The sequence below is a fragment of the Leopardus geoffroyi genome, chromosome B2 (assembly GCF_018350155.1).
Source record: "Leopardus geoffroyi isolate Oge1 chromosome B2, O.geoffroyi_Oge1_pat1.0, whole genome shotgun sequence".
NCBI lineage: Eukaryota > Metazoa > Chordata > Mammalia > Carnivora > Felidae > Leopardus > Leopardus geoffroyi.
This window is the reverse complement of record NC_059332.1, coordinates 4268195-4283881: the sequence shown is the minus strand read 5'-3', so window position 1 is coordinate 4283881 and position 15687 is coordinate 4268195. Positions and strand designations below refer to the sequence as shown.

General features: G+C 46.5%; 1 protein-coding gene across 11 annotated transcripts in view; it reads left to right on the top strand.

The window, feature by feature from the left end:
* CARMIL1 (capping protein regulator and myosin 1 linker 1) overlaps positions 1-15687 on the top strand; it is a 310299-nt gene that overhangs the window by 271363 nt on the left and 23249 nt on the right. For all 11 annotated transcript variants that reach the window (XM_045497187.1, XM_045497188.1, XM_045497184.1 and 8 more), the window contains one exon: positions 10333-10445. In XM_045497187.1, coding sequence (XP_045353143.1) covers positions 10333-10445 — 113 coding nt within the window. The remainder of the gene's footprint in view (positions 1-10332; positions 10446-15687) is intronic.

Genomic DNA, 15687 nt, shown 5'->3' with positions numbered 1-15687 from the left:
TAGCGACGGTCACTTCTGTTGCTGCTTGGTTTGCTTTTGCTCGGACCGAGGAGACTCCGTCTGTCCTAAGTCTGTTTTAACTTCCTAGCGCTTGCCCTTGACCTCGGGTGCCCCTACGAGCCTTCCTAAGTATCAGAATGTTCAGAACCAAGGTGTGGCTTTCCTTTTCTTTTTACTTTTAGCATTTCTGACGCCAAACGTGTGGGCTCCCCCACCCGGCACCCCCTTCCCCAACCAATTCTTCGACTCTGGACACCAACTGAGCGTCCTACAGTTCAGTTCTGGCACTACCTGGAGTTAAGCTGGACCCCACAGGTTAGGGGCTCAGGGGCACCCCCACTTGAGACACCAGTCCCAGCGTGTCATCTGTACTTCTGAGCAGCTGACTGTAAATTCTAGAGAGGGTCCCACACGCTGCTCCCCAGGTATGATAATTTGCTAGAAGAATTCAAGAAGACACTTTACTTACTACTACCGGTTGATCGTAAAGGACGCAGCTCAGGGACAGCCACATGGGTGAGATGTGTAGGCTGAGGTGAGAGAAGCCCCTCTCTGGGCAGGTCACCCACACACACACCTCCGTGTTTCCCCGGGGGCTCTGCCAACCTCATCACTTGGGGGTGTTCGTGGAGGTTCCGTTAAGTAGGCTTGGGCACGATGAAATCGTTGGTCGTTGGTGACCAGCTCCGTCACCAGGCCCTCATCCCTCCCCGGGGTCAGGGATCGGGCTGGAAGTTCCAGCTGTCCTATTATGTGGCTGGTTTCTCTGGCAACCAGCCCTTATCCTGAAGCTGCCTAGGGGCCCCCAAGCTTTTTATCGTCAACTCAGAAACGGTTGGAAAGGGCTTGCTCTAAGTATCAAAAGATGCCCCCATTAGCTCTGTCACTCAGGAGATGGCAAGGATTTTAGAAACTCTGTGTCAGGAACCAGGACAAAGGCCACATATGCACTCTGATAGCCCACAAGGCTAAGTTAAATGCCAACGTGTCCGTTTCTGCGGGGCCAAACTTGGATTACTATGTCGTAACTTTGGATCCTGTGCCAAAAATACACAAATAAATATCTACATAGATATGAAGAGTAGACAACTGTTTTTAAAAAATAATAAAAATTCAATCTTCGGTCAAACTACAGTGCTTCTAAACTACCAGACATCTTAGGAATAATTGATCTAGACATTTTACCTGTACCTTTTAAGTCTTTACTGAACCTCTGTAAAAACAAACCAAAAAAAAAACCCCAATTTATTTTAATAACGAGATAAAATATACCCGTTTCTTCTTTTTTTGCATTTCATTAATGTGTATGTAAGAACACTTCAACATTACATTGTGGCTGCTTCGTCTGTAGACTTGAATCTCGGAGTGTAGTTGTGAGAGACAGACGTGAGCTGGAGTTCTGGCAGGTTCTCTCTTTCCCTGGCAATGTGTGTCTGGACATGGGATCCTTCTAAGCTTGCTTCTAAAATACCAGCACTGGGGCGCCTGGGGGGCTCGGTCAGTTCAGTGCCCAACTCTTGATTTCGGCTCCGGTCATAATCTCATGGCTCATGGGTTCGAGCCCCACATCGGGGTCTGTGCTGGCAGTGTGGAGTCTGCTTGGGATTCATATTCTCTCTCTTTCTCTCTCCCCTCTCTCCCCTTCCCTGCTCACACTCAAATAAATGCACATTAAAAAATAATAAAATAAAATCCTGCCCACATTATTGAGCTGTCATGAGAAAAAATGGAATAAAAGTATACAGTCCTTTATTAAATGCAAATATTGTTCCTCAGAGCTAGTATTCCCGTTTTATTAATATTAACTATCTTTACTATATTAATATTTGCTTTCCCCTTTGTCTCCTGTTCCCCTTCCCTGACACTGTAGTGGAGGAGAAGAGAAGAATGTCCCTAGAAATGGATGCGTATCACCCTTAGCTACTCTAATTTGGTGAATTTTTTACTGATTTAATTAAGGAGCAAGCCAACTATTTTATAAAAATTCACAGTCAAAAATCACGCCCCTAGTGGAAATGACTTTTAGAGAGTCTGCCTCGGGGCTGGGAGCTTCACGTGGGTAAACGAAGAGTGGCGATGCCATTTTCCAGGCACCAGGGTGTGTCCGCGTACCTGTGGAAGGGCACGACAGGTGGGAGAGGGAAGGGTAGTGGGGGTGGACATTAGGACAAGTCCCTGGTATTCTAGAATATGCTTCTTGCTCACATCATAGTCCGACGTGCGCATGTCTGGCCAGGGGACCCCACGGAGGTCATTCGGGGACCCAGGCTGCTTTCGTTTACGGTTCTTCCTCGTCTTTGGTCCTTGGAGTCCTGTCCGCTCAGCTGGAGGATGACAGGAGGCACTCAGGTTCCCACCAGGAGGTTTGATAGGCCGGTCTGACAGTGATACCGTTAGCCAGAGCTTGGCCGGGTCGCGGCCCCTCGGGAGCCTGAGAATCTGACCATGACGCCCAACGGGCCGGTGCCAGCGTGCTCGCCCGGGCTTCGTACCCATCCACTGCCCGTTAGCTACCGCCTCTGCTGCCCTCGCCTGGCGCCCCCACAGGGGAAAAGCATCCCCTAAAGGAAAAACCGTTGAGGGGCGCCTGGGTGGCTCAGGGGTTAAGCGTCCGACTTTGGCTCAAGTCATGATCTCGCGGAGGGTGGGTCTGAGCCCCGCGTCGGGCTCGCTGCTCTCAGCACAGAGCCTGCTTTGGATCCTCTCTCTCCCTCTCTCTCTGCCCCTCCCCTGCTCTCTCGCTCACTCTCTCAAAAATAAGCGTGTTAAAAAAAAATCTGCACAGCAGAATGAGATTCAGAAGCCAGGTTCTAGCTGCACGGGCCGCTAACTAGCCGCGTCTCCACTGGAAGGAATTCTACGGACGATCTACTCCTTGTTCAAGGGAGTGGGACGCCCAGGGCAAGTAACCGACCTGCCTGTGGCCATCCTCTGAGTTATTACCGTACATCATGCAGTGGCTTTGCCCCACCTGACACGTCAGCATTAGCCGGCCCCGTTTCTGGCGCGGCCCCACACTGCGTAGCCCAGGGACGAAGCTAGCCAACTCTGATTAAAACCGACCAAATCCCAGTAATCCGTCATCTCCCACGTGCTTCGAATGACGGTACCACAAGGCTGGAAGGAATTTCAATGTCGTCTTGTCCGGTCCCCTTCATTTATTTCCCCCATTCCTCCCCCCTCCCTCCCTCTGGGAACCATCAGTGTGTTCTCCGTAGTTAAGAATTGGTTTTTTGGTTTGTCTCTTTTTTTTCCTGTTTGTTATATTCCACATACGGGTGAAGTCATGTGGTATTTGTCTTTCTCTGACTTATTTCACTAGCATAATACATTTGAGCTCCATCCATGTCTCTGGCAAGATTTGGCAAGATTACATTCTTTTCAATGACTGAGCAATGTTCCATACCTTATGTATACTATATCTTCTTTATACACTCATTTATAGGTGGACACTTGGGCTGCTTCCGTCATTTGGCTGTTGCGAATAAGGCTGCAGTAAACACAAGGGTGCGATAGCTTTCCGAATTAGGGTTTCCGTATTCTTTGGGTGACTACCCAGTAGTGAAATTACTGGATTATGTGGTAATTCTTTTTTTAGTTTTTTGAGGAACCTCCATACTGTTCTCCACAGTGACTGCACCAGTTTGCATTCCCACCAGCAGCACATGAGGGTTCCTTTTTATTCACATCCTCACCAACACTCGTTGTTTCTTGTGTTTGATTTGACAGGTGTGAGGCGATACCCCATTGTGGTTTTGTTTTGTGTTCCCCTGATGATGAGTGATGTGGAGCATGTAGTCATGTGTCTGTTGGCCCCCGGATGTCTTCTCTGGAGAAGTGTCTGTTCGTGTCTTCTGGATTATTTGCTGTGTGTGTATGTGTGTGTGTGTGTGTGTGTGTGTGTTGAGTTGTAGATGTTCTTTATATATCTTTGTCACTAACTCTATAAGGGATATGTCATTTGCAAATATTTTCTCCCATTCAGTAGGTTGTCTTTAAATTTTGTTGATTGTTTCCTTTGCTGTACAGAAGTTTTTTATTTTGATGTAGTCCCAAGAGTTTTATTTTTGCTTTTGTTTCCTTTATCTCAGAAGACCTATCTAGAAAATTGTTGCTCTGGCCGATGGTCATAAAATTATTGTCTGTTCTCTCCTAGAATTTTTATGATTTCAAGCCTCACATTTAGGTCCTTAATCCATTTCGAGTTTACTTTTGTATATGATGTGAGAAAGTGGTCCCGTTTCATTCTTTTGCATGTTGCTGTCCTGTTGTCCCAACACAATTTGTTGAAGAGACTGTCTTTTTCTCACTGCATATTCTTGTCTCCTTTGTTGAGGATTTATTGACCATATAATTGTGGGTTTATTTCTGGGCTCTCTGTTCTGTTCTGTTCTGTGTGTCTGTTTTTGTGCCAGTGCCATACTGTTTTGATTATTATACCTTTGTCATAGGTCTTGAAATCTGGGGTGGTGATACCTCCAGTTTTGTTCTTTTTCAGGAGTGCTGTGGCTATTTGGGGTCTTTTGCAATCCATACAAATTTTAGTATTTGTTCTAGTTTTTAGAAAAATGCTGTTGGTATTTTCATAGGGAATGCATTAAATCTGTAGATTGCTTTGAATAGTATGGACATCCTACAATATTTGTTTTTCCAATCCATGAGCATGGACCTTCTTTCCATTTGTGTTCGCATTTTCAGTTTTTTCCTCAGTTTTCTATAGTTTTTTGAGTAAAGATGTTTCACCATCATGGTGAAGTTTATCACTAGACGTTTTATTCTTTTTGATGCATTGGTAAATGGGATTCTTTTTTCAATTTTTTTAATGTTCATTTATTTTTGAGAGAGACAGGGCATGAGCAGGGGAGGGGGAGGGAGAGAGAGGGACACAGAATCCAAAGCAGGCTCCGGGCTCTGAGCTGTCAGCACAGAGCCCGACCTGGGGCTTGAACTCACAAACTACGAGATCATGACCTGAGCCGAAGTTGGCCACTTAGCCGACTGAGCCACCCAGGCGCCCTGGGATTGTTTTTTTTTTTGTTTTTTTTTTTTTTTAATTTCTCTTTCCGCTACATTACTATTAGTGTATGGAAATGCAGTAGATTTCTGTATATTGATTTGGTATCCTGCAACCTTACTGAATTCATTTATCAGTTCTAATAATTGTTTGGTGGAATCTTTAGCAATTTTTCTATGTATAGTATCATGTCTAGTGGAAGCTGTATTTCTTCCTTACCAATTTGGGTGCCTTTTATTTCTTTTTGTTGTCCGATTGCTGTGGCCAGGACTTTCAGTACTGTGTTGAGTAAACGTGGTGAGAGTGAGTTTTTTTAATAGCTGTAACCACCTCAGTGACTGGTATTGGTTTTACTCTCAGGCATGTAATGAGCGGTATTTCGAGCCTCAGGTGCAAGAACATCTGGGAAGATAATGTGTTTCACTTGGTGGGGTTTTGATACTGAGTAGAGGAGGGCATACAAACTGGGTAGGCGCATGTAGCCATTTCTGTGGTTATTTAATCAGTTGAGAAAGTTGCCTTCCTAGTTTGCTACATTTGTTTCCAATGAATAGCAGTTTAATTTGATTGGCTTTTTCTTCAGCAGTTCTGGAAATTGATCATTTATTTTTCTCTTTTGTTTTGCTGTCGTGGTGAATTGCACTGACCGACCTTTCTAATGTTGTATACCATTCTTAATAATCATGATACTCTGGCTTTTTTCTTTAATCCTAGTATAATTACCATACAGTGTTATATTCGTTTCAGGTGTATATTCTTGCTTTGTTTTAATATACTGCTGGGCTTTGTTTACCATATTTTATTGGGACTTTTTAATCTATGTGCGCAAAGAAGAGAGATCTATAGTGTTCTTATTCTTGTCTAGACCATCCATCTGCTTTGGGTTTCAGAATGATGCCGTCTTCATAAAATTAGTTCAGAAATTCTCCTTTCCTATTCTCTGGGACAGTTTGTACACAGCAGAGATTTTCTGTTCCTCTCCTGGGGAGCCATCTGGGCCCGATGTGTTGTGTGTGAGCAGGTGATACTTCTGTGCAGAATTCCTTTCGTAGGGATTTGATGCCTTTCGTTATACATCTAATCAGATTACCTAATTCTCCTTGAGACCATTTTGGCCATTCATATTTTTCTAGGATTTTGCCCATCAGTCTAATCGTTCATTTAGTCGTGTATAGAATTCTTATAACTTTTTAATCTCTCCTGTGTCGTGTTTCTGTGCCCCATGTATTTTTTCATTTCTGATATATTTTCATGCTTCTCTCCTAATTTTGTGAGGCTCGCTCTTTTATTAGTCTTTTTTTGGAGAATCATCTTTTAGTTTTATTAGTCCTCTTAAGTTCATTAATTTTTGCCTTACGTTTTTATTATAGTTCCTTCATTTTATGTCTTTTGGGTCCCTTATTTCCTGATCTGACCGCTTAGCTCTCACTGCTGCCTGCTTCTCACTGCCTAATGTATGCACGTAAGATTCCAGGACTGTTCAGCTCGCTAATTAGCGCTCTGTGTGTGTGTGTTCAGAGTTACTAATAATGCACTAATCGCCCTTCCTTCCTGCCCATCTCTCTCCGTGCGGCCTGTGGAGACATTACTAGAGGTCTGACAGCTCCTGTCAGAAGCCAGATGCACCACCCACGGTGTCTCCCTGGCACGTTCATCTTCGTAATCCTGGCGGAGGGTGGTCTGAATTGTCATTAGTGCTCCTAATCACCGGCTTATCCTCTAAGCACTCACAAATGGTCCTTTTAGCCTGTATTCGTACCCCAGAGGTGCAAAATCTACCTTCTTGATGTTTCAAATACCGCCAGCAGCCATTCCGATGCCCTGTTTGGTTTGCAGAAGCCTTTCTGTGAGTACAGATGCAATCTGTTCCGACTGGCTGGGGAGGGGGCTTCTGCTCCCCTCTCCCAGTAACTACACGACGCTTTTTACTTATGTTTTTTATTTAATTTTTTAAATGAAAAAGAAAATTTTTTTAAGTTTATTTATTTTGAGAAACAGAGGCAGGGAGGGGCAGAGAGAGAGAGGAGAAAGAGAATCCAAGCAGGCTCAGCACTGTCAGCACAGAGCCCAACGCGGGGCTCGAACTCACAGACCGTGAAGATTGTGACCTGAGCCAAAGTCAAGAGTTGGATGCTTAACCGACTGAGCCACCCAGGCGTCCCCGTGCCACACTGTTTAGTCTGAAATGTATTCTCCTTGATAGAAAGACCAAAGTCAAATGGGATTCGGAGAACATCTGATGTCTGTATGTCCCTTTCCTTTCCTTTTGCTAGAAATTGAGCTGAAACGGCCTGTGTGTTTGACCTCGAACCGTTTTGACAAATCGTATTTCGCTTTTGCGTTTGGTTTTTGTGCCGCTCTTCGTACAAGCTGCCGACATCGCCGCTTCCTATCTTAACTGATGCACTTTAAACCATATCCCCTGGAAGGTCTCCTGGTGATCCCGGACTTCCCATAACCTCTCTGCTCGCAGTGTCTTCGTGTCTAACGTGACCCGGTCGGCCTGGGGGATCACCTCTGTGGTCCACCCAGCCCTGAAAGCGCTCGTCCCACAGGAGAGCAGGCTGCTTGTTGGGCCCCGTGGACCTCCATGACTGAAACCCGTCGATGTCCTTCCTCCCTGACCCCAGAGAACTTGCTGTGTTAGCGGCGAATTCCATGTCAAAGCAGGAAGCAAGGAAAGGGCTTAGAGGAGAAATTTATGCTAGTAGAAAGTAGTTTTTTTTTTTCTCAGGATGGGAAAGGGAATTTGAGAGGAAGCCTCGGAAGGGAAGCATGGGCACACTGGACGGAAGGCCCGTGTTAGGACCGTACGTCCTGGGCTCCTACCCTTCCCATCCATCGGTCAGGTGACCTGCGTGGGTCCCCCTCCCCTCTGAGCCCCCTGTTTGCTGCGACTAACCAAATACTATGATAAAACTATCTTTCCTTTTCAGTGCAGAAGGTACAAATGAAAATGAAATCATACGGCGCAAGACACGTGTAAACCATGAAGCATTGTACAAACACAGGGAACCATTATTACTGTGGAGAGCCCCCTCTCCGTTGTTTTACAAGAGGAAAAGTGCTAACCCTGAGCCAGTTCGTTGCTACTTTCCCTTTTGTGGTAAAAGTTACTCGTGAGCTCTCTGGCCATAGCTGAATTCTACAACTCGGCTGATTGTTTGCTCTGTTAGAAGACCCGGGAAAGCCTTGCTCTGATATAAAGCACCATCCCAAGGAGAAATAGAATTCTTTTTATTCACAGCATCCTTTTGTCCCGTATCTGTTATCTGCTCATGTTCAGCGGTTGGCAAACATGAGCTCAAACACACGGCTCACATTCATGATGGAGATTTCCCAGCGAGTGAAATGGATATAACTGCCTAAAGCAAATGATCGGTTTTTTCTTTAAACAGCACACACAGAGGTCTTTGAAGACCTCGGCCAAGTTCCCCTAGAGGCAACTTGACACTTGCACATCAGGATTACAGAAAGCCACTTCCCCACCACTCTGTGGCAAGACCTCCAGACCAGATAGCCCAGCCACAGGAGAATTTGCCCTTGTGCCCAAAGGAATGGGCAAGACAAGCCCTCTTTCTCAAGGGCCTACAACCTCTGGGTGTAAAATATGAACCTAATACACCATTGCAGACACAAATCAGACATATTGCTGAGCTCGCTGTGAGATTTCCATTCAAAGACAGTTGCTAACTTGGTAAGTGATTTCCTCTCCTGAGACCCAAGCTTTGAAGCATCTGCTGGACCCCTGACCCTGGGTTTCCCACAGCACCTCAAATGCTTGTCAGAAATTGCACTCATCATCGTCTTCCCCAAATCTGGCCTTTTGACCTATGTTCCCTAGAATCATGCTCCCATTCACCCAGCCTAGAAACTTCGACATCATCTGAGGCAGCTCCTTTCTTGGTAGTCTCGTTTCTCCAGGCCTTAATTTGCTCCTCACCTCCTCCAGATCAGACTAGACTATTACAGGAATCTCTCTTTTGTGTTCCTGAACAGATTCCCCTACTTACAGAGGTGCCCGGGGGGCTCAGTCGGTTAAGCGTCCGACTTCGGCTCAGGTCGTGATCTCACGGTTCGTGGGTTCGAGCCCCGCGTCCGGCTCTGTGCTGACAGTTCAGAGCTTGGAGTCTGCTTCGGGTTCTGTGTCTCCCTGTCTCCCCCTGCGCGTTCTCACTCAATCTCTGTCTCTCAAAAAACGAATAAATGTAAAAAAAAAAAAAAAAAACAGATTCCCCTACTTACAGTCCCTGGCTTCTCCAACTTCATGCTGCTCTAGAATTATCTAAGCAAAATACAGGTGGGGCCGTGCCACGCTTCTGTGGGGTCTCTATCGCCTGCGGAGTGAATTCCACACTCTTTCGTGCGAGATTCAAGGCTGTTCACCATTGGTCCTTGTATCATTAGTTGGAAAGCATTCGTTCAGCTAGAGATAACGATATGCGACTAAAGATGGCTTCAACAGTGAGAAATCCTGATTTTCTCAACAAGAAACCCAGAAGTCTCAGGATCAAGGACTGGCTTATTCAGCAGCAAAGCTCCAGCACCTGGATGTTTTCTGCCGTCTGCTCGGTCGTCCTCCACATGTTGGTTTTTGTCCTCAGGCTTGTACCCCCTTGAGCCCCAGGTGGCCGCTGCAGCTCACACATCACGTCCTCCCACGTATAACCAGGCAGAAAAAATATACTCTGTCTGCAGCAAACCGTGCTCCCGAGCCCCTGGCAGATTTCCCTTCTGTCTCGCCAGCATCATATCCTACGCCATGCCTACCAGTCACAGGCGATACAATTATGGGGTTTGGCTTCTACAAATAAGTACTCACACCTTGAAATCAGGCTTCTTCCCGCAAGAAAGAAAGGAAGCAGGGGAGGGGACCCGAGTGGCCACTGTTCGCGTCTGCCGGGGTTTGTGCTTAGCAGCTGAACCCACCCACGCTCCGCTGGCCCCTGGCCCCTGGGGTCATCTCCAGTCAGACCCTAGCACCTGTCGCCTTTTTTCCGTGCATTCCCTTTTCCCTCAGATCACCCGCAATGCTCTCTCCGCCTGTAAGAAGCCGGGCTCTTCCCGGCCACCGCCTCTGACGCGCCCACCAGCGTCCACCCCGCACCAGGCTCTGCGGTCCTGGTGCATTCCTCACTTTTGTTGCCTCCTGCCCTTGCCACAGTTGTACACGCGATTTGCATTCGCGTAGCACGTGAGGGCCCTGCTCAGCCAGTCCTGTCCTTCCCGGGGCCCCTGTCGCGGTGCCTCGAATGCGACGGTCACGTTTGCCGAGTGACGTTGACCGTAAATTGCCATTTCTCCCGTTTGGTCTGCAGGTCTGCGCTTCCAGCATAGTCTCCCAAGATGGGGAACAGAACGGCCTCATGGGGAGAGTGGACGAAGGTGTGGATGAATTTTTCACCAAGAAGGTGACCAAGATGGATTCCAAGTGAGTTCAGAGTCCTGTCACTAATAATACTGTTGAATTCACCTGTAAGTTCTTAAGGTGCCACTCAACTTACTGTTCCAAGGTTTGTTTGTTTTATTTATATACATTACATGGGATTTACTCTTCGCTTGGTTTGCAAACTGTGATCTCCAGACCAGCAATCCTCACTGTCAACTGGGAACTTCCTGAAAATGCAAATTCCGAAGCCACTACCCCAGACCCACGGAATCAGAAACTCTGGACGTGGGACCAGGCAGTCTGTACTTTATTAAGCCCCCAGGGCACACTGAGGCATGCTTCAGTTTGCGAAACATTGTGCTGTTCCAAAATAGAGCACAGAACATAGCGAGGTATCTGTTTAGGGCTTTATCACTGTCACGACCCCTTCATGGCAGGGTGGTGAACTTTGACAGCTGACATTACTTATTTCTAAAGTCTCCTTGTTCATCATTTGAGGTCCGTGGGGGGTCCCGTAGCATTGCTAAATGGCACAGCCTCAGTAGCATCCGAATGACAACAGAAATAGCAAAGAGGCGTCAGGGGCAGCTTCCGAGATGTTTCTTCATTTTCTTATTCCTGAGTCGTGTTTCCTTAAAAGACAGTTCTTCTCTGAACTTTTATTAACAGTCATTTAACCCGGGACACTCGAGGCGTTCAGCATCATTTGTAGCCAGTTATTTAATCCCCGACTGAAATGCAGATCTGTCCCCAGATACGCTCTTAACACGCATTTGTGTCTGTGAAGTGTTCTCCACCTTGAGGTCTCAGATCCAGGAATGAATTGAAACCATCCCGATAAACCGAGGGTGGGCCAGCTGGGCACAGGTAGGGAAGAAGCTGGTCCCTTCTGTAGACGGACGCGCCTTATCTTGCTTCAGCAGGGTGGTGAGTTGGAAAGAAGTGAAGTTTTTAAATCCGTAACAGTATAATTTAACTGCACGTTCTAAGCTTCAGGGCCCAATTATTTGTCTTCTTGGACACTGGCCTTGAAGCCTGGCATGCTAGGAAGGGTGCCGTGCCCCCATTCTTCAAGAACCAGCTCAAATGTCACTCAGTCGTTGAAGCTGTCTCACGATGGCTCCTTTCCCACCCCCTAGATTAATTGTTCTTTCTCTCCTGCTGACCCAACGCTTTTTTTTCCTAGAATTTTTCTTTTAATGTTTATTTATTTTTGACAGAGAGAGAGACAGAGCATGAGTGGGGGAGGGGCAGAGAGAGGGAGACACAGAATCCGAAACAGGCTCCAGGCTCTGAGCTGTCAGCACAGAGCCTGACATGGGGCCTGAACCCACGAACCGTGAGATCATGACCTGACGCTCAACCGACTAAGCCACCCAGGTTCCCCCGCTTTTTTTTTTTTTTTTTTCTGTTAGAGCACACGTCACCCTTTGAGCGTTTCTTTGGCTTTAAATTTTTTTACAGTGTGAGGAATGGACAGGTGTATTTTCAATGTAAAAGATTCAAGTGAGACCAACATAAACAGCCAACTGGAAAGTCCCTTTTCATGATGTGCTTTCCAGTCTTTTTTCCCCCTAGAAGGCTGCTCTCTTCAGAAGCAACACCTAGGTCTTACTGTTCGTGATAACATCAGCGTCTGACAGTCTGTGGTCTGTAGTCTGCCTACAGTCACAGCTGGCTGAATGAATTTGGACCGTCTTGGCCTGTATCTCTGCAGACCGCAGACCCTCCTCCTAAAGTTCAGAAGTTGATATGTCATCAGCGGAGAGGTTTATGCACGTTTGATCTGAACCATTTGTGTTACACCTGCTTCCGTGTGATTCCCTGTGTCCGTAGGATGCCTTCTGTAACAGGCTTTGAATGAAAGTTGGGGCAAATTTTACAAAGTGCACAATCCACTCTCTACACAGATTCTGCTCTGGGAGTATGTTCCAGTACGCAAACAGAATTAGACATCAGTTTTCACCAAATAGTGATGGAATCTACTAGAAGTTTTTATTTATGTTTTTCGTTTCATTTCGTTTTATGTCTGTCAATTTGATACGTAAAGGGCTAGGCATAGGTAAATCTGTAAGCTGTGTGAACAAAGTTTGGAAGTCAGAGTTATAAATGCTCATAGTTTAAAATGCCAGATGATGGGGCGCCTGGGTGGCGCAGTCGGTTAAGCGTCCGACTTCAGCCAGGTCACGATCTCGCGGTCCGATCTCGCGGTCCGTGAGTTCGAGCCCCGCGTCAGGCTCTGGGCTGATGGCTCAGAGCCTGGAGCCTGTTTCCGATTCTGTGTCTCCCTCTCTCTCTGCCCCTCCCCTGTTCATGCTCTGTCTCTCTCTGTCCCAAAAATAAATAAACGTTGAAAAAAAAAATTTTTTTTTAATAAAAATAAAAAAAAATAAATAAAATGCCAGATGTTGTACAAGGCTTTTTACCAAAAGACACACACACACACACACACACACACAACTCCATTGTTTCTTTCCCCACTCCTTATTCCCCAGAGGCAATTAATTCCTATGCCTTTAGCTGTTTCTTTTTTATTTTTGCTTCCATATTCTTCAATAACATTTTTTGCTGTTTCCTGTTTTTCAGTTTTAGATAGTAAGTATGACTGTTAACTTCTCACTATACAGGATAATTTCTCTCTGACACACTGACCCTTCTGCCCACCACACACGCTCTTTTCGTCTCCCATCTTATGTGGTTTATCGTAATTGTTGGTTAGATCAGTGTGTTCACTTCATCGTGACCATGTAAGTATTCGTGGCTGAGTTACACCGTCGTCGTGGTTCCTCTCCTTTACACCTTTTATTTTCCCTGCGGTAAATAATCATCCCCTTTGCATTTGCTCGGTTTTCCCTGTTGCTGCCACTGCCCTATCCCACGCATCTCCAAGAAAGGTATCAATCTCTCCAGTCCTTCCTCGCTGCCTGACCGACTCCGTGTGGCACGAGGGGCCATTCCCCTGCTGCCTTCCTGCTGCCCTCCCTGCCCTGTGTCTCCTCCTTCTTTCTTCCACTCCCTCATTTTGGTGCCTGACCGCCTCCGCGTTCCTCCTGAGAAGGGGGGCTTGGGAGGGGAGTTTCTGAGACTCCTCAAAGTCCTCCATGTTGGTTAACACTGGGACTCGGTATGGCGTTCTAGATTGGAATCCATTTTACCTTAGAATCTTGACACCCTGGTCCCATTGCCTCCTGGCTTCTAGTGTTGCTCCAAGAATCTGCCTTTCCGGGGAGCAAGAAAACCCTGTCCCCTTCAGGCTCCTTCTAGACGGACTAAGAATCAAATTGACATGAGGAAGATTGACAGGAGGGAGTCCGGTACGTACAGGGAATCCGCACAGACACGAACTTCTGAAGACAGTCAGGCAACGTGAGGCACGTATGTCATTCTGAACTAAGAAGGAGCAGGGGTCTGGGACTTCAAAGGGAAGGAACGCAGTTCTCAGGAAGAGTAAATGTTTGGTGAACAAATGTCTGCTGGGCCACTCAGTGGCCTTCCCTCCCCATCAACCACCCCTCATTCATAGTAGTGTAGTTGTCCGTGGTGACAGCTCTTTTCCGGGAGCAGGTCCCCTATCTAACTTCTTCTAGGCAGTTGAGGGGGAACCCAAAGCGCTTTTCCTGAATCTGTTGGGTTTTACTGGCTTTTTAACTCAAAATAATCTTCATGCCAAGGTGGCCCGTCTCGAGGCAGCCTGCCTCCTCCAGATCCAGTGTCATCATGAGCCCTGATTCTGTGTGACTTATTTTTCTTTTTACTCTTTTGTGGAAGCATTGGGATTTTTTTCTTTGTTCCCAGAAATTTATGATGTTTGGCTCCGGGTAGGGTTTTTTCGTTTTGTTTTAACGCATTTGCTAGGCACCGATGAACCATTTTAATCTGGAAATTCATGTCCTTTGGTTCTGGAATTTTTCTTGACTTATTTTTTTTTCATGATTTCTTCCTTTTTTCTCTGTGTCCTTTTTCTTAAAACATCCATGATTCAAATGATGCGTTTCTTCTATTAATCCACTAGTTTTTCTGTGTTCCCTCTTCTCTCTCATTTTCTCATTCTTTCTATTCCCTGCCCCCCCTTTTCCTCACTGTCTGAAAAATTTCCTCAGCTGTATCTTCCAGTCTTGAGTTTTATACCTCTGCTATCACATTTTTCTGTTATGCTTGTTTGATGAGCACAGCAATTTTTTTCTCTTTCATTTGAAATGAGATAGGGCCCTGGTGAGCTTGGAGGTTGGTGAGTGTGTTAGAGGCAGTTAGGGTCTAAGAGGACGCCTGGAGGGCGGCTGTCCCTGAGAAGCCCCCTCACACAGGAGGGGCCCAAGACGGCAGCTGGCATGACAGGAAGCGCTTACCAAATAAGGAAGAAAAGGCACAAAACCCTGCTTCCCCTTGCAATTAGTGAATATTCTACTCTCTTGTTATCAACTGCAGTTAAAAGATAGAGTCCCAGGGCGCCTGGGTGGCGCAGTCGGTTAAGCGTCCGACTTTAGCCAGGTCACGATCTCGCGGTCTGGGAGTTCGAGCCCCGCGTCAGGCTCTGGGCTGATGGCTCAGAGCCCGGAGCCTGTTTCCGATTCTGTGTCTCCCTCTCTCTCTGCCCCTACCCCGTTCATGCTCTGTCTCTCTCTGTCCCAAAAATAAACAAACATTGAAAAAAAAAAAATTAAAAAAAAAAAAAAAAAAAGAGTCCCAAACCCCAGTGCACACCTCTCTCACTTGAGCTCACCTACTCTCACATTTTGAGAGCGTACTTGCTTTGTTTTGTTTTTTTAAAGATTTTATTTTTAAGTAACCTCTACACCCAGCGTGGGGCTCGAACTCACAACCCCGAGATCAAGAGTTGCACACTCCACTGACAGCCAGCCAGGCGCCCCTCGAGAGTGTACTTTGGCTCCAATAAACTTTCCTGCTTGTGTCACTCATCCGCTGTGTTGGGTCTGCCCTTGAATTCTTTCTCATGAGGAGAGCAGGGGCATTCGGTGACATCTTTGGGACAGGCTGGGTCAAGGGTCCAGGGTCTCCCCAGTTCATCTGGCGACAAGTAGAGCCTGTCTACTGGGGGACTTCAATGTAGAGTACCCGTCTGGGGCCATTTTGCTGGACGGGAGTCGCCCTGATTTTCAGAATTTTCAGGTCTTTTCTCTTGAGCTTGTGAGGAAATTTGATCTTCTGCCTGGAGGCTATGAACCTGGCCACCCCATTCTAGGATCCAGAATGAGAGAAAGGAGCTGAGAGTATCACTGTCCCAATATGCAGGCTTTCCTGGGATTGTATGGGAGGAAAAATAATT